The sequence below is a fragment of the Spironucleus salmonicida genome, chromosome 9 (assembly GCF_000497125.1).
Source record: "Spironucleus salmonicida strain ATCC 50377 chromosome 9, whole genome shotgun sequence".
Classification (NCBI taxonomy): domain Eukaryota; phylum Fornicata; order Diplomonadida; family Hexamitidae; genus Spironucleus; species Spironucleus salmonicida.
Genome location: NC_090604.1, coordinates 501,193 through 522,307, shown reverse-complemented (window position 1 = coordinate 522,307; position 21,115 = coordinate 501,193). Strand labels below are relative to the sequence as shown.

Below are 21,115 nucleotides of genomic sequence, written 5' to 3'. Positions count from 1 at the left end.
TTTGTCAGAATTAGCATAAAGCTGGGGAGTGAGTGTTCGTCATGTGGGAAGTAGACTCCCAGTCGCTGGCGCGGTTGCGATCTAACTACCTGCTAGTGCAGTTGCTCTGTATGTCCAAGCGTTGATGCAAAAATGGCATCAAAAGTGTTAAACTGCGCTTTCTCTAACCAATAATATCTTCAACTCGCATTGGTGAATTTCTTCTGGTGCTGAAATAGTGTATCTCTATAGATACTGGTAAAGCATTCGCCGAAAACTGCATAATATGCAATGCAGTGATCTAAACATCATGAGTTGCATCCGGAGATAACTTTTTACTAATATAAGGAGCGTGCATTTGTAACGATTCCTGCAACCTGTTACATTCGCTATAAAAACTGCGATGATGAGTTTCCATCTCTGCAAGCCGCAAAACCTATTCAAATAGTTCCTCTCCAGTGCAAAAGCTATACTTTTCTAAAGATGAACGGAAGTTAACCCATACAACCTGCACTGCCTATGGCGCTGCTCACCATACTAAATACGAAGCGTGCTAAGCAAATTTATGGGGACTTGCTACATCTGCACGGAAGTTTCAGATAACTGCAAGAGTCAGTCAGTGCCGCTAAATAATAAATAACATAGGATAAACCATGATCCAAGGGCACATTCTAACATACAAAATACCAGGTAGCTCCTGGTGCTGCAGGGAATGCACCGAATGTTCTCCTGTAATGAGAACGCTACACAACAATTATAGGGACAGGGTGCAGGCTTTGAGGCAAGGTTCTGGCCAATTATTGGTATGGGGATAGCGAATTCATAGGATATGTAAAGTGGCTGGATACACAAAAGGCCGTATGAAATTTATGAATTCGTCGTAATTAAGCAAGGCAAGGTGGACTGCAGGAATTGCGGGCTGCACATCGAAAATAATTATATGTTTGGAGGATTAGTCGCGGTTTAGTGATCCCTTAAGGTAACTCTTCTTGCTGATAAGTAAGTATTTCTTATAAATGTATGCAGAACTAGAAAATCTTTGCAGTTGCTTCAAGATGGAAATTTAAACTATTAGCTTTAATTTTCTTGCAACTTAATTCTGCATAAAGCACTATAAGGCGTAATGATTACCAGTATGATCTGAAATAGCAGAATTAATGGTTGAATAAGGTTAGTTTGTTGCGATCAAATATTAAGTTTAGTAGTAGTTACTCGTCCCTGCCCAATAAATTTGTTATTTTTGAATTTTCGATTTTTTTGAGTTTTGAACATTTTACTGTCCGCATCGTGAATGATAAAATATCGAAAGTTTCAAAATGATGTAAATGTATTTGACGATGCTGATTCTATATTTTAGCAGATTTATATATATAGAGAAATACATGCTAGCAATACTATCATGAAAGAAGAGTAGCTAGAACGAGAGGCGCTAACTCATATGTCGTGGTCCTATTTCGCATGGAATGCGCATAGTGTGCACATTAAGCCTAGAAATTAGAATCTATTACATGGTTACTTTGCATGCTATGGGTATATTAGTATCCGTATTTTACTGCAGTTGCTAGCGAAGTTATATTTGAACTTTAGTATTTGGTAGGTTTTAAATTTGCGATTGATGACTCTAACTAATGTAAGCACGGTATAGGTAGTTTGTTAGGAAGGATATCCCGGGTAGAGCAGCTGTACTGGTAGAAGGGGCGCGCTGTAGGGAAGTTATGGCACCACCTAAAAGTAACCACACTAAACCATGCAGAGCAGTAGGTACGTCAAAGTAGAAAGTCAATAGGATAGCACCTTTGTATTGGGCCATGGGCCATGCTAGTAGGACTCCGGTGAGTCTACCTAGAGCAGGCAGAATGGATCCTAATTGGTAGGACAGTATCGCATTCTTTAACCTGGTACTCCTATTCGATATTGTAGATAGGCTAAGTCATGTGTCCAACACCAGGCACGGCCTCACTATCTAAGCAAGGCAGTTGCAGCTATTCTCGGTTCTCATTCACTAGCACTATTTATGACTAGTGGAAACAGGTCGAAACCAAATTTTAGAAAATAATATATGATTCGGATGTTATACTTAATCATATCAAAAATATTAGCTTTAACTTTGTTCTCTCCTATATTTCGAATCAATACTATAATGTACTTATATTACCTTTACTTAAAAGCACGCTAACTTATATTTGCAGTATGCTAGTTTTCATGATGTTTGTATAAACACATTTGAAGCGAATTAAGTACATTATCCAAATTATTGCATTTAAGGCTATTACTCATCCACGACGATATATTTTATTTTTAGAATGATTTTATTTACGTTTTTATTTATATATTATCACATATTAAAAACTAAAAACTAAAAGGCTTACTATATTGCCTAATTTTTATAATTACGTATTAACCAAAATGACAGATTCCGTAATATGCACCAAAACCACCCCCAACTGCGCATCCTGCGACAACGAGGTATGCACCGCCTGCACACCCGGATACCACCTCTCCCAAGGACTCTGCGCCCCCCACCAGCAGAGCGAGAGTCCAGCCGATAAATATGACCCAAGCGATCCCGTACCTTCGGAGCCGGCAGAAGATACGTGCACCACGAACAAGGAGTGCCGTGACAAAGGCTCCGGGTTCTGTGACGGCACCAGTAAAACCTGCAAGCGCTGCGCCAAGGGCTGTAACACCTGCACCTCTTTCAAATTTTGTGCGGCTTGCGATGACTCTAGCGACAAGCCCACAACCTTGATAGATGGCCAGTGCGCGTAGCGTTGCAACACGAATATGAATTATTACTACTGCTCAATCTCCGATACATAGCAATGCAATCGGAATTCCACTTCCTAGTGCGTGTGTGAGGGGCCTAAAAACTGTGCTCAGTGTTCCAATGATGCGAAAAGCTGCAGCTTGTGCCTGAAAAACATGAAAATTGGCGCAGACGGGAAGTGTTCGGAGTGCGCAGATGGCCTCGTCATGGTAGGAAAAATCTGCACTAAGGACGAGGTGGTAGCAGGTGAGGTACCTGTACCACCTGCTCCCGAGCCGGTAGTTCCCGAACCGGAAGTTAATACCCAGAATTTGAGCGGCGGGGCAGTGACGGGAATCGTTATTGGGGTGTTGCTGGTTGTTGGGGCAGTTGGGGGCGGATTGGCTTACTATTTTGTTAGGAAGGGGAAGAAGTGATAAAATTGTAACTGATGAGGAGAAGTTAAATAATTTTGCTAGGTAAATATGGTGGGTAAAGCTCAGGCGGGTACTTACTTCATTTTATAGTATAAACTACATGAACGGATTTGAGTTATATAGTTATAACTAATTGGGGTTCTGCAGCAAGAAGGATTTGTTGATTTCTATGAAGATGCTTGAGATAGAATTAATGGGTATTACTAATATATTTATAAATTTTACGATTTTTGCATCTTAGTTATTTATTTCTGCTAATAATACTATTAACAAAAACTAAAGTCTCATAATACTATTTTTATGAACCTATATTAAATGATAATTAACAAATTTAAGTAACATTTCCAAATATATGTTTGAGTATATATAAAATATAACAAGATACTTTTCCTTGCAAAACAAAGAAACTATCCTATTTATCATCTTATCTATTCCCTGGACCTGTAAAATAGCAAAATATCCACGACAGGCACATGCACCAAACTTAACACAAAGTGCAAAGCCGGTCACTTCTGCCCAGCTACTGATACTGTAACCGTAAATTGCACTCCTTGCTAAGAAAACATGAAATTCGACCAAGGCTGCTACTGCAAGAATGGCTCTGTTACCACAAATTCCAAGGAATGCAACGGATAAAATTGCACCACCTGCCTCCCGGGCTCCTATCTCATTACAAACGTCTGCTCTAACTGCTCAAAAGGTCGCGCCGAATGTACCGATAAAAACTCCTGCTAGAAGTGCGCCGCTGGGTCCACAATGCATAATAAGGATTGCGTCAAGACATGTGGTTGCAATAAAAATTACGACGACGAAGTTTCTAAATACTGTGATATTTCCTAAAATAAATATGAAAATGTGCTGATAATTGTTCAATTTGCTCCTCAGCGACGTTCTGCAACGGCTACGAGGAGTTAATTATACTACAACAATTTATGGAACTTGCACTGGAATTTGTAAGAATGTGAATGACGGAAATTACTGCAAGGACTGTGTAGCCACGCCCTGCGCTGAAGGCCTTGATTCTGCCTGCAAATGCGGATTTGCTCGAAACTGTGCTTCTTGCAATACTGCAAAGAATAGCTGTGATGCATGTTTGCCAAATGTTATGGAGGACAATAATGGAAAATGCAGAAACTGTGCAGTTGGATATAAAGCTATAGGTAACATGTGCTGGTCAGAAGAAAAATCTGCAGATGTGAACAAAATTGGTAGAGGAGCCATTGCAGGAATTGGGGCAGGCGTTTTGGTAGTTGGTGGGGCTGTTGGCAGCGGATTGGTATATTACTTTGTAAAGAAGGCTAGGACGTGAGCCTGAACTATTCATCAAATTTTAGTGCTTGTATTACGTATTTTGGTAACTAAAATATTCGGTATAACAGCGTGGGAGGCTTGTTTACCACGTCAATAATAGCTACAATTAGTTAGATTATGTCAGTTTCCTGGCTTCGCATGTAGTTTTACCTTAGTTAAGTCAATCAAGAATAACAGATAAATAAGTCACAATAAATCATGAATCAACCTTAATACTTAAAATAACGTAGTGATAAACTCGTCAGGGCTTACCTCCTAATTTTAGTTGTAAAGAGACCTCACATTTCACTATATAATATCAATATTCTATTTACATTATTTTAAAAGCTTTTAATCTGTTGGCTATACGATGATTAATCGCCGTAAAAATGCGAAATATGCAAGAAAAAACTGTTTTTCTACTGAGAAATAATTAGATAAGTTTTACTATATACAATTTTTACTGGGGAGATAATTAAATATATATTAAAAATAATTAATATTGTTATTAGTGAAACTAATAAACTAAACAATGTGCTGCATTATTCATAATACTTTCAATCTTTAAATTAAAAATGGCAGCCACAGGCACCTGTACAAGAACAGATGTAACCTGTAAAGCTGGTAATTTCTGTCCAGCTACAGATACTGCTTCAGTTAGCTGTATTCCCTGTACCGCAGATATGAAATTCGGCTAAGGCTGCTACTGCGAGGATAATTCAGTTATCACAAACTGCAAAGTATGCACAGGTACTTCTTGTTCAAAATGTCTCCCTGGCGCTTTCCTGAACAACAATTTCTGCGATTCCTGCGCAAAGGGCTGTGGCGAATGCACAGCTTTTAGTTCATGTCAGAAATGCGCCGATGGGTTCACAATGGAAGGTGGCACATGCGTCAGAATCTGCAATACCAATGACGACTGCAAGGACCAAGGTTCGACATTTTGCCAGATATCCTTAAAAAGGTGCGTGAAGTGTGGTGATAAATGTGATATTTGCTCATCGGCGACGTTCTGCAACGCGTGCGATGGGAGTACGCATATTACTACAATTCACGGTACATGCACAGTACTATGTGAGGGTATGGCCGATGGTAACTACTGCAAGGACGGAGTAGCCACGGTTTGTGCTGAAGGACTTGATTCCGCCTGCAAATGCGGATTTGTGTAGAATTGCGCTTCGTGCAACACTGCTAAGGATGCCTGTGCGACGTGCTTGCCTAATGTTATTCTGGGAGCTGGTAGGACGTGTACGGATTGTGCTAGTGGGTTCAAACCCATTGGCAATATGTGCTGGCCCGAGTAGCAAGGTTCTGGTGGGAATAAAATAGGGACTGGAGCGATTGTGGGCATCGTGGTGGGAGTTTTGGTGGTCGTTGGGGCAGTTGGGAGTGGTCTGGCTTATTATTTCATTAGAAAGGCTAAGAAGTGAGGTGCATGATACAATTTAAGGCAAATTAGGCGGATGGGTGCTAACTGTGTTTTGGAGTTTGGGATTATAAGGATTGTAGGTATCATCATCTTAAAGCTAAAATTAAAGTGAAGCAGGTAAAGACAAGTTGAAAAACGGGGTAAGGAGATTAGACCAGTAAAAATAGATTCGGAGTAATATCGAACTAGAATAAACTTTAGAGTTTTCATGTAGGGATACTTGGGAGTTTGCTATCGAGTATACATAATCAATTTAGATGAGTACCTCTGTTTCAAATTTGGTTTAGCTGTATATTACTTAATAGTAGTATAAATAAATAAAAAGTAACAAAAAACACTTTCTATTACTTGATATTAATACATAACTATTAAATTTTAATTATTATATTAAGTATTTATATGAAATAGTATCCTGTTTTTTACCTGCGAAACTGAGAAACGAAGTTATGTGCTGAATTATCGATTTAATTTGATACTGTAAAACTGCAAAATGTCCACAACAGGCACATGTTCGAAAGGTAACACAAACTGCAAATCTGACCACTTCTGCCCAACTACAGATACTGCTTCAGTTATCTGTATTCCCTGTACCGAAAACATGAAATTCAGCTAAGGCTGCTATTGTGTGGATGATACAGTTATCACAAACTGCAAGACGTGCTCTGGAGATAATTGCTCAAAATGTCTCCCTGGCGCTTTCCTGAGCAACAATTTCTGCGATTCCTGCGCAAAAGGCTGCAGCGAGTGCACTGGCGCAAATACCTGCCAGAAGTGTGCCGACGGGTTCACAATGGAAGGTGGCACATGCGTCAGAATCTGCGATAACAATTAAGACTGCGAGGATGAAGCTTTGACATTTTGCCAGATATCCTCAAAGAGGTGCGTAAGGTGCTCTGCTCACTGCGACATTTGCTCTTCGGCGACGTTCTGCAACGCGTGCGATGGGAGTACGCATATTACCACAATTCACGGTACGTGCACAGTATTGTGTATGGGAATGAACGATGGTAACTACTGCAAGGACGGTTCTCCTACGGCCTGCGCTGAAGGGATTGATTCCGCTTGCTAATGCGGAGTTGCGGGAAATTGTGCTTCGTGCGACACTGCTTCAAATGGTTGCGAGACGTGTCTCCCTAATGTTATTAAGGGAAATGATGGTAGGTGTAAGGATTGTGCTGTTGGGTTCAAACCCATTGGCAATATGTGCTGGCCCGACTAACAAGGTTCTGAGGCCAACAAGATAGGGACTGGGGCGATTGTGGGCATCGTGGTTGGTGTTTTAGCGGTCGTTGTGGCAGTTGGGGGCGGCCTGGCTTATTATTTCATTAGAAAGGGTAAGAAGTGATCTAAATACTTCTAGATTCAGGGAATATGGTAATTTATCTAAAATAATATATTGACGAAAACATCAGTACGAATCTTTAAATTACCACATAAAATCTTTGATCTGATTTGAGTTATATAATAATGACTATTTGAGGTTCAGCAATCATGATTAGCGTAACAAATATTGATAAAGATACGCGAAATATAATTAATGGTAAGTAACATTGTATTTATACATTTTAGGAATTTTGATTTAATGCATTCAATATACCGTCTAACATTCTTAGTAAAAGTTAAGTCAGAGAAAACAGATTCCCACTGCGTTTTTAACGATATTTATTAGAGTGCACTCATTTTACCCAATGTATAATTTAGTATATATTAAAAAATAATATCTTGTTTTCCTTGCGAAACCTAGAAACCATCTTATTTGTAATTTTATCCACCATCTTAACCTTATAGAGTAAAAAATGGACAAGACAGGTACATGCACCAAACGTAACACAAACTGCAAAGCTGGCCACTTCTGCCCAACTACTGATACTGTAACCGTAAACTGCATTCCTTGTGAACAAGACATGAAATTTGGCCAGGGCTGCTACTGCAAAGATAATTCAGTTATCACAAACTGCAAGACGTGCTCTGGAGATAATTGCTCAAAATGTCTCCCTGGCGCTTTCCTGAACAACAATTTCTGCACTAACTGCCCAAAGGGCTGTGGCGAATGCACAGCTTTTAGTTCATGTCAGAAATGCGCCGATGGGTTCACAATGGAAGGTGGCACATGCGTCAGAATCTGCAATACCAATGACGACTGCAAGGACCAAGGTTCGACCTTTTGCCAGATATCCTTAAAAAGGTGCGTGAAGTGTGGTGATAAATGTGATATTTGCTCATCGGCGACGTTCTGCAACGCGTGCGATGGGAGTACGCATATTACTACAATTCACGGTACGTGCACTCTTTTGTGTAATCCAATTACAGATGGTAACTACTGCAAGGACGGTGCTCCTACACCCTGTGTTGCAGGGCTTGATTCTGCCTGCAAATGCGGATTTATGTAGAATTGCGCTTCCTGCAACACTGCTACAAATGGTTGCGAAACGTGTCTCCTTAATGTTATTCTGGGAGATGATGGTAATTGCAGAAATTGTGTTGTTGGGTTCAAACCCATTGGCAATATGTGCTGGGCAGATTAGCAAGGTTCTGAGACCAACAAGATAGGGACTGGGGCTATTGTGGGTATCGTGGTGGGAGTTTTGGTGGTCGTGGGGGCAGTTGGGGGCGGCCTGGCCTACTATTTTGTTAGGAGGGGGAAGAAGTGATAAAATTGTTATTTATGAGGAGAAGCTAACTAAATTAACTGGGTAAATATATTAGATAAAGCTCAGGCGGGTACTTACTTCATTTTATAGTATAACGTACTTGAGCGAGTTTGGGGTATGTAATAATCACTAATTGGGTTCTGGAGTGAGGAGTATTTTATTGGTTTCTATGGTGATGCCCTAATAGAATTAATGGGTATTACTACTATATTTATAAATTTTACGATTTTTGCATCTTAGCTATTTACTTCTGCTAATAATACTATTAGCAAAAACTAAAGTTTAAGAAAACCGTTTTTGTGAAGATATATTAAATGATAATTAGAAAATTTAAGTAATTTTACGGAATATACAATTTACTATATATAAAATATAACAATATACTTTTCTTTGCAAAACAAAGAAACTTTTTATTTATCATATTATCTATTATATTACCCATATATAGTTAAAAATGAACCCGACAGGCACATGCACCAAACTTAACACAAACTGCAAAGCCGGTCACTTCTGCCCCACGAGTGGCATGGATACCGTAAATTGCATTCCATGTGAACAAGACATGAAATTCGGTCAGGGCTGCTACTGTAAGGATGATATGGTTATCACAAACTGCAAGACGTGCTCTGGAGATAATTGCGCCACCTGCCTCCCTGGATCCTATCTCAATGGAAACATCTGCTCTAGATGCTCAAAAGGTTGTGCCGAATGTAGCGGTGCTGACTCATGCTAGAAGTGTGCCGATGGTTTCATAATAGAAGGTGGTAAATGCGTCAGAGTCTGTGGTAGTAATAAAGACTGCGAGAATGAAGTTTCAAAATTCTGTGAGATATCCTCAAAGAGGTGCGTGAAGTGTGCTGATAAGTGTTCAATTTGCTCCTCAGCGACGTTCTGCAACGCGTGCGATGGGAGTACGCATATTACTACAATTCACGGTACGTGCACTCTTTTGTGTAATCCAATTACAGATGGTAACTACTGCAAGGACGGTTCTCCTACGGCCTGTGCTGAAGGGATTGATTCCGCCTGCAAATGCGGATTTGCTGAGAATTGCGCTTCGTGCAACACTGCTAAGGATGCCTGTGCGACGTGCTTGCCTAATGTTATTCTGGGAGCTGGTAGGACGTGTACGGATTGTGCTAGTGGGTTCAAACCAATTGGCAATATGTGCTGGCCCGAGCAGCAAGAGACTGGAGCCAATAATATAGGGACTGGGGCGATTGTGGGCATCGTGGTTGGTGTTTTGGTGGTCGTTGGGGCAGTGGGGGGGGCGGCCTGGCCTACTATTTTGTTAGGAGGGCGAAGAAGTGAGGTGCATGATACAATTTAAGGTAAATTAGGCGGATGGGTGCTAACTGTGTTTTTGGAGTTTGGGATTATAAGGATTGTAGGTATCATCATCTTAAAGCTAAAATTAAAGTGAAGCAGGTAAAGACAAGTTGAAAAACGGGGTAAGGAGATTAGACCAGTAAAAATAGATTCGGAGTAATATCGAACTAGAATAAACTTTAGAGTTTTCATGTAGGGATACTTGGGAGTTTGCTATCGAGTATACATAATCAATTTAGATGAGTACCTCTGTTTCAAATTTGGTTTAGCTGTATATTACTTAATAGTAGTATAAATAAATAAAAAGTAACAAAAAACACTTTCTATTACTTGATATTAATACATAACTATTAAATTTTAATTATTATATTAAGTATTTATATGAAATAGTATCCTGTTTTTTACCTGCGAAACTGAGAAACGAATTTATGTGCTGAATTATCGATTTAATTTTATACTGTAACATAAAAATGGACACAACAGGAACTTGTACTAGAACTGACACAAACTGCAAAGCCGGGCACTTTTGCCCAACTACTGATACTGTAACCGTAGACTGCATTCCTTGCACCGAAAACATGAAATTCGGTCAAGGCTGCTACTGCAAAGATAAAGATGTGACTACAAATTGCAAAGTGTGTACTGGAGAAGCATGCACCACATGCCTCCCTGGATCTTTCCTCAATAGCAATGTGTGTACAAAATGCTCAAAAGGCTGTGGGGAGTGCACGAGTTTAAATACATGTCAGAACTGTGCTGAGGGGTACACAATGGACGAAAACACGTGTGTCAGAGTCTGTAGAAGCAATGAAGACTGCGAGGACACAGGTTCAACATATTGCGAAATAGGTATTAGTAGATGTCGTGAATGTTCTCCTAATTGCACAATTTGTTAATCGCCAGATTTCTGCTACGCGTGCGATGGGACTACTCATATCACAACGATATCTGGATAATGTACATTGAATTGTGATGGTTTAACCGATGGTAACTACTGCAAGCACGGACAAACCACACCATGCGACGAAGGGATTGACTCTGCCTGCTAATGCGGAGGTGCGTCAAATTGCGCTTCCTGCAACACCGAATTGACTGCCTGTGCGACGTGTCTCCCTAATGGTATTAAAGCAGATAATGGGAAATGTATTATGTGTGCTACTGGGTTTAAGCTAATTGGGGATATGTGCTGGGGGGAAGAAAAATCTGGAGAGGCCAACAGGATGGGTACTGGGGCGATTGTGGGCATTGTGGTTGGTGTTTTGGTGGTCGTTGGGGCAGTTGGTGGCGGTTTAGCTTATTACTTCATTAGAAAGGGTAATAAGTGATGCATAAACAATAAATGAATGAATCATAATAAATTATCCATTAATCTTAATACTTAAAAAAGTATTATAAGAAACTCTCCAGTGTTTACTTACAAATATTAATTATAAAGAGACTTGAAATTTTACTATCAAATATCAATAGTTTATTTATATTATTTTAAAATATATTAATTTGTTCGATGTAAGTTGGTAAATCGTAGTAAAAATCGTTAATATGTAAGAAAAAACGGTTTTTATATCGTGATATCATTAATTAAATTTAAACTTATACAAATCTTAAGGGAAAATACATCAATATATACTAAAAATAATAAACTATTATTATTTGTGAAACTACGAAACTAAGTAAGTTGCTGTATTATTCATAATAATTGTCATCTAAAATTAAAAATGGCAGGAACAGGCACCTGTACTAAAACAGTTACAACCTGCAAAGCTGGTCATTTCTGTCCAGCTACAGACACAACTTCAGTAAGCTGTATCCCCTGCACCGAAGACATGAAGTTCGGGCAAGGCTGCTACTGTGAAGATAACACGGTTACGACCAATTGCAAAGTATGTAATGGGACTTCTTGCCAAACCTGCCTCCCAGGCTCTTTCCTGAGCGGGAATATGTGTTAAAAATGTTTAAAAGGCTGCGGCTAATGCACCGATTCTAATACATGCCAGAAGTGCGCCGACGGGTATAAACTGGACAGTAATGAGTGCGACAGAATCTGCTCTAAAAATGAAGACTGCCAAGATGATGCTTCGACTTTTTGCGAGATATCCTTAAAAAGTTGTGTGCCGTGTGGCAATAAATGCTTAATTTGCTCCTCTGGTATTTTCTGCAACGCGTGCGATGGGTCTTCTCATGTGACCACGATCGATGGGAAGTGCACACCGAATTGTGAAAATTTGGCCGATGGAAATTACTGCAAGAACGGAGTCGCCACGGCATGCGCTGCAGGGATTGATTCTGCTTGCTAATGCGGAGTTGCGCAAAATTGTGCTTCGTGCGACACTACTTCAAATGGTTGTGAAACGTGTTTGCCTAATATTATTAAGGGAAATGATGGTAAATGTAGGGATTGTGCTGTTGGGTTCAAACCCATTGGCAATATGTGCTGGCCCGAGCAGCAAGGTTCTGGTGGGAATAAAATAGGGACTGGGGCGATTGTGGGCATCGTGGTTGGTGTTTTGGTGGTCGTTGGGGCAGTAGGTGGCGGCCTGGCTTATTATTTTGTTAGGAGGGCGAAGAAGTGAGTGGAGTAACAGTGATTGGTAATAGATACGTTACTTGGCGTGCTTTCTAAGCTTTCTCCTCGGATCGTCCAAGAGTATGCAGGTCGAGAGGTGCTAAAACCGACTTGGACCATTGATATGAAATGCTACAATTTACACTGTAGACTACCTTAGTAAAGAGTACGACTCGACATGCGTGCATTTCTGCTAGGGCACGCAGTTTCAACAAGATTTAGCTGAGGACGTCATTTTGGTATTGCGGTAATTTACTATATAAATATAGATTATTTAGCGTTCGGTTTCATAATGCATACCTAGCAGGCTTGATGTCATCGCTAATAATATAGAACACCCCAAGACACTTATTAAGCGGTGTCAGTCTACCAGCACACTAGCTTCATACCCATTCGGTATCCAGAAAGTTCGGTACCCAGCTAATGGCCGTTTCTGGCGGAAAGCTTGTCCCCGAGCAGGTATCTTAAACTATTATAGATCAAACATCGATAAACTACCAGCAATCGCATAAATTAGTATTAGCCGTATACAGCTGCTCACTGCTGCTATTTCGCACCTAGCGCGTACGCAGCATTTGAGCCCTACCCCTATATTACGGTCATGCTACTTTATTATTGTTAGTGTTATCTCTGCCTAGCCCCTCCCACCTATTTTCTGCGAGCCACCATTGTAACACTTTTGATGCATTACCCTAACACGGACTTCGCTTCAACATGCTTTGGTGCGCTGGTTCAACCACTCGTGACCCAATTCCCCGTATCTCGCAATATTCCCATGAAACCTACCCATCTTTAAAACTCCACCGCGCGTGCTTCCATCCTACCCCGAACCGTTCGTATGCGCCTAACTCATCCTCCGGCCTGCCCACTCCAGATGATAGTTGAAAGCCGACTATTTCTGCCCACCTGCACCCCAATGTGCCTCAGCATCTTAAGCCCATAATGTACATGCTACTGCCAAGCTCACGTGCAGTAAAACAATTTCGCCAGCTATGCCCGGAATTGTACGTACTGAACACGTCACGGGAGCATTCATGCAAATGGCCAGTGCGGTCTTCCCTAGTTCCCAATGCGACCACCTACCTGCGTTTCCGCTACGATTCCGCTCTGGAGCTAGAGAACTCAGCGCGACTACATTAGATTGAAATCACTTTGCCACGACCCTCCATCCAAGAGGCGCCGAAAGTATGTCGGGAAATGCCCCAGAACAGACCGGATACCATCTGCCGCTGGAGATAATACAATTTATTTCATAACACCTGATGGTGTCTGCACTCCGATTTGAGATCATTTGGGGACAGCTTATGTTTCACCGCGGAACATCTGCAGGGACTCCGCCTGCACGTACTAGGCACTGTGGACTACCTGTCTGTCCTTAACTAAACCTGGTATCAATGCGTGCCGAATGCCGCACTCAAATCGGCGGGCATTGCGCTCCCTGCGGAGCCGGTTGGAGACTATAGAGATTCTGGCTGCCAGAGTTAACGGGAGATCAGGTAAGAAAATAGGAACTACGGCGATTACTGGCATCGTGACGACATGTGCTCAGTCCGAGAGTTACCATCTAACCTTGTGAAGAGAAGCAAGAAAATTCTCTAGGATAAAATATTCTAGGTGTCCAAGAAGCTGCCGAAAAGGTCGCGGAGCGCATGCAGAGATCTTGCAAATGATGTTTGAATATGTATAAGAATGGGATTTAGAAAATATAGGCAGCGAATGTCTGGTGCGTTAGATTTCATGAGAAATGCACACCATCAATGCCCTATTCCACGCAGCAACTTTGGGCCTATATTGTGGGAAAATTCTGCTCGCCGTTACGAACTCGCCTGCAGTGTTCTGTGGAGCCCCTAGTTCGGCAGCACGCGCCTGTCTGCAATTCATACTATACTAGTATACAGTAATATCAATTACTATACCGAATTTGAACCTGCCCAAAGTGGATTAGCGACGGTCTTCCACCTCGGGTACCGGAATTTCGCGCGGAATGCACCGAATCCTCGCATTCAGAGCGGATTCGAAACGGGGCCCTTTCATCTAGTTCCATATTCCATACTATATCAGTTTCGATATAGTAATGCTATTCTACGGCTTAGGCAAATGTCGCTCAAGGTCAGCAGCGTGTTACCATCACCCGAACCACTTTGCGGCCTGGCTTGCTGCGCTAAGAGGGATGCATTTACGAAGTCGTGTCAGAGAATGCATCGTAAATGTGAAAAGAGGAATCCCGACCCCCGTGTTATTCGGCCTAGGCGGGTTTGTTGCTTTTTGACCGCTCTGATTAAGAGGTTGTTGGAAGGAATTGTTATCGTAAATAAGTGTATATAAGAGCATATTGAAGTTGTGGTTTATTGGATTATTTGTATATTATATGCTATAGTAATATTTTAGTTTCTTGCAGAAAGAGGACAGGTAGTTGCTCAAAGCTAGCTGGAGTTCCTGCTAGTAGTTAATGGTGTGTTGCACTGGCGAGATGGTGCATAAACAAGTGTAATTAAATTAATTAAAATACTACGAGGTTCGTGTTTATTAACTATAAACCGGCATGATATATAAGTACCTGTTACCAAACTGCTGTTTTGGACTATTTATGCCTAGGATACTATCTACTCCACATTATCATATTTTCCCAGAATAACACCTTGTTTCGGGTTACGCCTATTATATGAAATCCAAATATGCGTAAAAGTAACAACGAACATAATTACCATACTAATATAATATCATAATATTATCTTTAGCCAGAATGCTCATAATTGCTCTGCGCGCATCGGCCCCAAACTGCTTCTCCACGGAATCGTACTTAGAGGGAGAAATACAGTTCAGACTATTGACTGTCTTCCTCATACCTCAGGTGCCGCTGGACCCTCTGCCTCGCGCTTGACGCTCCGACGCCGCTGCGGAGCTCATTTACGAGGGTACAACGGCCATTAGTATCCCAGTATTCACTGCCCGCCCTTTCGGCTACCGCGCCAACGTCACGAACGAACGAGCTCGTATTTCCGATATCGAGCCTCACCCAGCGCTGATCACGACCCTGATCGAAATAGTCAGTGCCGAGTACGTCGTGAAAATCCAGAAGGCAGGCGACTACCGGGGAACTCTGAACCAGATTAAGTACCCGATAGCGGACGTCTCCTCCTACTGGAGCAACCTGGCCTTCTCATATTCCGCGATCCAAGGCGACGAAATATATTTTTTGAGCTGTCGCCGAACGACTGCACGATGCCGGAGGATGCGAAACTGCACCCCAGGATCACCTTTTAGCAGAATACTACAAATCTCGTGATGAGGGACTTTGAGTGAGGCACCGACGCTGGCGAATACAAGCATCCGTGCGTTCACAACCGTGTCACCCGTTGCTAGCTGCGATGTAGGGAAATTGTTGACGAGATTGAAAAGAAAACGTGCTCTACTATAATTAGCTTCATCACTACCAATTTGTAGTCCAGATTTGGCGTGGGTTATTTACGATACTGTCGGAGTCGAGACGATAGTTATTTAAGACGCAATACGGCAGTAAGCTGACGGCTCATTGGCGTGCGGCGAGAGAACCAGCATTACGCGCTATTTGATCCGGACAGGTATATTTGGACCATGATCAGTTCAGCAGTCATCCGAAGTGTGTAATTAGTGCAGATAGCGTTGCTGCAGACTTCATCTCAATGCTTACCTACTAGGACCAAATTATTCTGGTAACTGCGGGGTATTCGCTAGAAGCATACGGGAAAACGAATATTTTGCGAGCGCAAGCGATATATCAGGGTGTTTACAGAAAGTATGAATCTGTACGCCTAGAGCAATTAGCGCGACGCGAGTTGGGACATATGTTGCCGTTCTACATGCGGGTGTAAGGTGTCAAACACTGCATCTATTTGACCGTTATTGCCGTCTCAAGTAGCGACAAGATTGCCCTCCGGGTCCGCAGCCCCTTCGACGACCTTTGCACGTACACTAGCGACACCATGTAGCTGGTGATAACTAGCAGCAGGCTAGAGGTCGTGTTCTGGCAGTCCTTCAAATCTCCATTGACTCGAAGGGGCGATCCAGATCCTCGCGTACCAGACCAACCGGACATCGCCGGCATCCTGGCTGCTGGTCCAGCTTCTACATGGCGAGCACCGAGAACGACTACGACAATTACGTGATGTTCCTCGCGGCCTAGCTCTCCTATCTCGGGTTGTTCCTGGCAGTGAACTCTGGCTCCGGTATTCGTGATGATTCAGTGCCAGACGATGGCCTAGTGAGGTTTTCTGTGGAAATTTGAGGGATGTGGGTTGCAGCGCTGGGCATAGTCCATGCTAGAGGGTGCTATCCCACTATCGATTTGGCATTCCGCCCCAGTGTGGAGCGTTCCTTTACAAATGTAAACGCCTAAGTGCGGAACTCCACTCAGTTTAAGCCTAGCAGCGCAGGATGGACCATTTTGCATGGGCCTGAGCGTGCAGGCATCACCGCGCTTTCCCACCAAATCCCTACTAGCTCAGGGTTCGCGTGCGGCCTGAAGGGAAGAAACCAGGTGCAGGACTATATAGTTATACCCGCAACCAACTATCCCTCGTTCGCCGAAACTGCATCGTGAAGGTACCCCGCAGGTGGTACCAAAGCTTGCTGTCCGACGCCCGTGCAGCAAAGGCGTAGGTAGCGTGATCCGATCCTCTAGCACGGGAGTGGTGGTGGGATGGTAGTTGTAGCGGGGAATGGATAGTACTAATAATTTTATTTTTGCTTTACACTGAATGGGTCAGCTGGGGGCAGTAGACACGCTGCACCGGCAAATACTATCGTGCGGGCGGGCTCTCTGCATAATAGTGACCATAGCGAAGGTAAACTTGAGATGGAAGGGGATTTTATATTTAATCTGGAATGTTATATGTTCTGGAACTTCATGCGGAAGGCTCTGGGAAACATGGGGACGTAGCTGGCCTTTAAATATCAGACCTCGCTGCATATTGCTGCCTGGCTGGGGCATGCAGAGCCTCATCACTAGTACACTTTCCGAGTGGGAATACCGTGAGCGTCGCTGATATGCCGCTACAGGAGTCAGTACACTTATCTACACATAGGCCACCGGTATCGCTACGCCCTGTTACCATGTCCTTCAAAACCATTCCATACGCTCGTGTTCGTCCTCGTGTCATGAAACCGTAGAATACCTCCCACTCGATTTGGCGTGCTGGATATGAGTAAAGTATGGGATTTTTCGCATACGGAACTTTCCAGGAGCACAATACAGGGAAGCCACTGGTATGCATCTCGTAGCCCGTCAGGCCCCTTGGAGGTACTCGGCAACGCCCCTGGTGTATGGATCCCGAAACGAATACAGGAGGCCGGCTATTAAATGGTACCGCGCGTCGCTGTGCCAATGTCATTGGCAAAAAATGTTCCAAACTTGTTACAGTCCTAGCATCACGGGCAGGATGGAAATGGGAGCGAATGTGGCAACTGGCGGCGGAGAACTCCATATCCCATATAACTCCAGGGTTGCGGGCGTGATGTGGACAAAAATTAATTTCATACTTTTTGAGAACGCAGCGGCGCAGTATTGGGAGTACCAGCTCGCACGTTGGGTGAGTCCGAAAAGTTTTGATGAACTTGCCACCACCTCGTGCATGCGGTGGACCTAACGCCCCAGAGGAGCTGCGGATACGAAATTGGCATGTACTAACTCTAGGAACCCATGCTGCTTTGCGGCGGGTAGTGGGACTTGGGGTCTGACAGGTGTTAGCTGAATTTTCGCGTCCCATATAGAAATGATGGTACACAACAGGGCGCATGCAGGGTACATGGTGAGTCGAGCCTTGAATAGCCTGCGCAGCGGAAACACCGAGCGGGCACCAGCAGCGCACGCCCCGCAGTGAGATCCTAGCCATCCTCATACTCCCAGTACAATTAAAAGCTATGCCATCAGCCTCTAAACACAGCGAATCGCCCCATCCTGCCCCATCCTGCCCCTGACCAGCCTCCACATCGCCCCTCCATTCAGCAAAACAATTCAGTCTAACTTATAATAATGTATATTCCCCGCTCCGCTCCAACCCAGAAATGTTGCAAATTCACACCTCGACGACCGAAATTCAGCCGGACACACCGCTGCAGCCTCCCGCGCAGTCCCCTACGGCGCAGACGGTCACCGTGCCCTCGCAACTCTGGATGGCGTCCCAGCTCGCGAAGCTGAACCCAGAGCCGCACACGCCCCCCGAGGAGCAGCGCACATACTACCAGCCACCAGCAGCCCCCACGCCAGCTTCCACGAAGCCAAACTCGCAGAAGACGGCCAAGATCACCCCCGCCGCTGCGATTTCTGCGCGCGGCGCCGTGGCGCTGCAGCTGCACAGGCTCGAGCACCCGTTGACCCCGCAGCGCGCGTTCCGCACCTACGGCCGGGAGCTGACGCCGGGCGCCGCGAAGCCCCAAATCTACGAAATCGGCCCCACGCCAAACCGCCGCCTCACGGAACCGGCCGCGCCGGCCACAAAGTTAGCCAGAAACCTAGCTGATGAGGGTACTTATAGCATTTAGAACACTTAAAACGCCACAATTAATTTAGCCTCCTACAACCAAATCGTCGACAGAACGCTCCTCCACAAGTCGGTCGTGCAGGCCTGCAAAACGAATTCTAACGCCTCCCCGGCATTCTTATCGCCAGCCCGCAATAATTACCCCCCGAACATCGCCAGAACGACGCAAAACGAAGAGGCGAATTTCCTCTATAGAACGCCGAATTTCACGTCCCCGCGGCGCGTTTCGGCTCAAAATTCGCGCAAAGACGAGCACAAGTACAATATCGACCAGCAAAAATCAGCCAATTTCTGCAAAATGACGCTGAACCAAAAACCGACCGTTTTGAAAGGGAAAATATATTAAAATCATATATAAGACAATAACGAAAAAACTGCAGAAACTTGGTTTCTTGACGAGAAAAGCGTCAAAATACTCAAAAAATACGACGCGAGGCGGAGGGAAATGGGCCGAAATTCGCGCAAAATCGAAGAATTCGAGCCCGAAAAGGCCACAAATTATCGCGAAATCCGTCAAAATCTGACAGAAAAAGTCGAAACGGACCGAATTCTGCGCGAAAATTCAGGATCGCCCTGGAAGGAGTGGAAAATGCCGGAAAGGAGTGCGAAAGGGAGCCCGAATTCGCTTGACGCAGCGCGCGAAAAACAGAAACAACAGATTCTAAAAGGAGCGAAAAATGCTATTATTGAACGATAATAATAACAATATTTCGAAAAACAAGAAACTGAGCGCCAGTTTCTTGCGAAAAAGAGCCCTTTCACAGTTCAACTGGACGAAAAGGAGCGGAAAAGGAGTGGAAAGGCGCCGTTTTCGATGGAAAAAGTCAAGAAATTCGACCTTTTAGAGGAGAACAAGTACTTGAACCAGCACGTTTAGCGGCCGCTGGATCGGAAATTGATCGCGCAAATGCGCAATTCGCAGTCCTACAACCAGACGACGCTCACGAAGCACAACGCGGACCAGCTGAAGCAGAATCAGGAAAACCTCAAAAACGTGAAAAGGAGCGAATTCGCAAATATCAATATTATATAAAATTAGCAATAAAATATTTCCACTCCTTTCCAGTAGAAAAGTCCTTTCGCTGCGTAAGTTTCTCGCACGAGTCCACCGCGTAGTCGGCAGGGCGTCGATCGAAATTCCCAGCAGTATGCGGTTCGAGACCGGGATATCGAGTCCGCGGAGGCCCAAAAGTTCGCTTTTGCTAACGAAATCAGGGACGTAATCCGCGACGCGAAGGGCCAGAATCTGTCCATTTTGGCGAATTAAATGCTGTTGGAGTAGGTCGGAAACCGGCTCAAAACTGTCAAAAACGACCAGATTCTGATGGTCGAAAATCAAGTTTAAGGCTATAAGTCAATTAACGACTTGAAGCCGAAAAATAAGGCGAATTTGACGTTTTCTAAGCAAATTCCACGCGAAAATGGCCAGAAAATGAGTACCGAAAAAATCGATTAAATGGCTATTATTTTATAATAAGGAGGAGATCTCGATGGGTTCAAGTACATCCCACAAACTGATAAAAAAATCACTGAACCCAGAGTTGAACTCGAGGATCAAGTCAAAAATTAACGCCACGCCCACTACGCCAAATCGGGTAACAAAAATCCCGTAATAGCAACGATGAGCACAATTTCGCGCGACGTAATGCACGGAAAAATCAACAATAACCAAACGAACCTGACGATCGGCTCAGCGTCGATTCTGAAGAGCTGCAAATTCGATGACTACGCGAATTTCATCGATAGCGGCGAAATCTACAAAAAGCTGCACAGCAAGGGCCAGCTGGTGAAGGATTTGGCCGTTTAGGACCGAAACGACTTCAGCAAAACTTGCCAAAGTGATATAAGGAGTGGCGTCGACGCGATTTACGACGCAAAAATGCAGAAAAAACACTGCGAAATCATCGGATTCGAGCAGCAGAGCAAGCGCAATAACAAGAATATTGCGGTCAACGATCTGAGCTACAATGTGGGCTACGGGCTCGTTGAGAGGGGGGTGAGCGTTGTGGTCGATTTGGGGCGCTAAAGCGGGAGGTTCAAGTGAGCGATTTTAGGGAAAATAGAAAAAAGGAGTGGAAAATCGAATTTGAATTTGAATGTTTTGTTAATTGCTCAGGTAGAGAATAGAGAAGTGTACAGAAATTTAAGAATTTGAAAGGAGTGGAAAATCGAA

At 43.6% G+C, this 21,115-nt stretch overlaps 11 protein-coding genes and 1 pseudogene across 11 annotated transcripts; 11 read left to right on the top strand and 1 right to left on the bottom strand. All coding sequences in view use genetic code 6, as the record gives it.

The window, feature by feature from the left end:
* Positions 1-1,607: 1,607 nt before the first annotated feature.
* SS50377_28676 (uncharacterized protein) lies at positions 1,608-1,997 on the top strand (the record flags this gene model as incomplete). Its single annotated transcript, XM_067912434.1, has 1 exon — positions 1,608-1,997. The coding sequence occupies one exon, from the start codon at positions 1,608-1,610 to the stop codon at positions 1,995-1,997; it is 390 nt and encodes a 129-aa protein (XP_067760491.1).
* A 388-nt stretch (positions 1,998-2,385) lies between these two features.
* On the top strand, positions 2,386-3,162 carry SS50377_28675 (Cysteine-rich membrane protein 1; the record flags this gene model as incomplete). Its single annotated transcript, XM_067912433.1, has 1 exon — positions 2,386-3,162. The coding sequence occupies one exon, from the start codon at positions 2,386-2,388 to the stop codon at positions 3,160-3,162; it is 777 nt and encodes a 258-aa protein (XP_067760490.1).
* Positions 3,163-3,726: 564 nt separating this feature from the next.
* On the top strand, positions 3,727-4,131 carry SS50377_28674 (Cysteine-rich protein; the record flags this gene model as incomplete). Its single annotated transcript, XM_067912432.1, has 1 exon — positions 3,727-4,131. The coding sequence occupies one exon, from the start codon at positions 3,727-3,729 to the stop codon at positions 4,129-4,131; it is 405 nt and encodes a 134-aa protein (XP_067760489.1).
* An 896-nt stretch (positions 4,132-5,027) lies between these two features.
* Positions 5,028-5,882, top strand: SS50377_28673 (Cysteine-rich membrane protein 1; the record flags this gene model as incomplete). Its single annotated transcript, XM_067912431.1, has 1 exon — positions 5,028-5,882. The coding sequence occupies one exon, from the start codon at positions 5,028-5,030 to the stop codon at positions 5,880-5,882; it is 855 nt and encodes a 284-aa protein (XP_067760488.1).
* A 489-nt stretch (positions 5,883-6,371) lies between these two features.
* SS50377_28672 (Cysteine-rich membrane protein 1) lies at positions 6,372-7,226 on the top strand (the record flags this gene model as incomplete). The annotated part of the gene is made up of 1 exon (XM_067912430.1): positions 6,372-7,226. One exon carries the CDS (start codon positions 6,372-6,374, stop codon positions 7,224-7,226), a length of 855 nt encoding a protein of 284 aa, XP_067760487.1.
* A 451-nt stretch (positions 7,227-7,677) lies between these two features.
* On the top strand, positions 7,678-8,532 carry SS50377_28671 (Cysteine-rich membrane protein 1; the record flags this gene model as incomplete). Its single annotated transcript, XM_067912429.1, has 1 exon — positions 7,678-8,532. One exon carries the CDS (start codon positions 7,678-7,680, stop codon positions 8,530-8,532), a length of 855 nt encoding a protein of 284 aa, XP_067760486.1.
* Positions 8,533-8,986: 454 nt separating this feature from the next.
* Positions 8,987-9,843, top strand: SS50377_28670 (Cysteine-rich membrane protein 1; annotated as a pseudogene).
* Positions 9,844-10,331: 488 nt separating this feature from the next.
* SS50377_28669 (Cysteine-rich membrane protein 2) lies at positions 10,332-11,186 on the top strand (the record flags this gene model as incomplete). The annotated part of the gene is made up of 1 exon (XM_067912428.1): positions 10,332-11,186. One exon carries the CDS (start codon positions 10,332-10,334, stop codon positions 11,184-11,186), a length of 855 nt encoding a protein of 284 aa, XP_067760485.1.
* Positions 11,187-11,576: 390 nt separating this feature from the next.
* SS50377_28668 (Cysteine-rich membrane protein 1) lies at positions 11,577-12,431 on the top strand (the record flags this gene model as incomplete). Its single annotated transcript, XM_067912427.1, has 1 exon — positions 11,577-12,431. One exon carries the CDS (start codon positions 11,577-11,579, stop codon positions 12,429-12,431), a length of 855 nt encoding a protein of 284 aa, XP_067760484.1.
* A 1,709-nt stretch (positions 12,432-14,140) lies between these two features.
* Positions 14,141-15,727, top strand: SS50377_28667 (uncharacterized protein; the record flags this gene model as incomplete). The annotated part of the gene is made up of 1 exon (XM_067912426.1): positions 14,141-15,727. The coding sequence occupies one exon, from the start codon at positions 14,141-14,143 to the stop codon at positions 15,725-15,727; it is 1,587 nt and encodes a 528-aa protein (XP_067760483.1).
* Positions 15,728-17,307: 1,580 nt separating this feature from the next.
* On the bottom strand, positions 17,308-18,300 carry SS50377_28666 (uncharacterized protein; the record flags this gene model as incomplete). Its single annotated transcript, XM_067912425.1, has 1 exon — positions 17,308-18,300. One exon carries the CDS (start codon positions 18,298-18,300, stop codon positions 17,308-17,310), a length of 993 nt encoding a protein of 330 aa, XP_067760482.1.
* Positions 18,301-18,466: 166 nt separating this feature from the next.
* Positions 18,467-20,986, top strand: SS50377_28665 (uncharacterized protein; the record flags this gene model as incomplete). Its single annotated transcript, XM_067912424.1, has 1 exon — positions 18,467-20,986. The coding sequence occupies one exon, from the start codon at positions 18,467-18,469 to the stop codon at positions 20,984-20,986; it is 2,520 nt and encodes an 839-aa protein (XP_067760481.1).
* Positions 20,987-21,115: the final 129 nt, after the last annotated feature.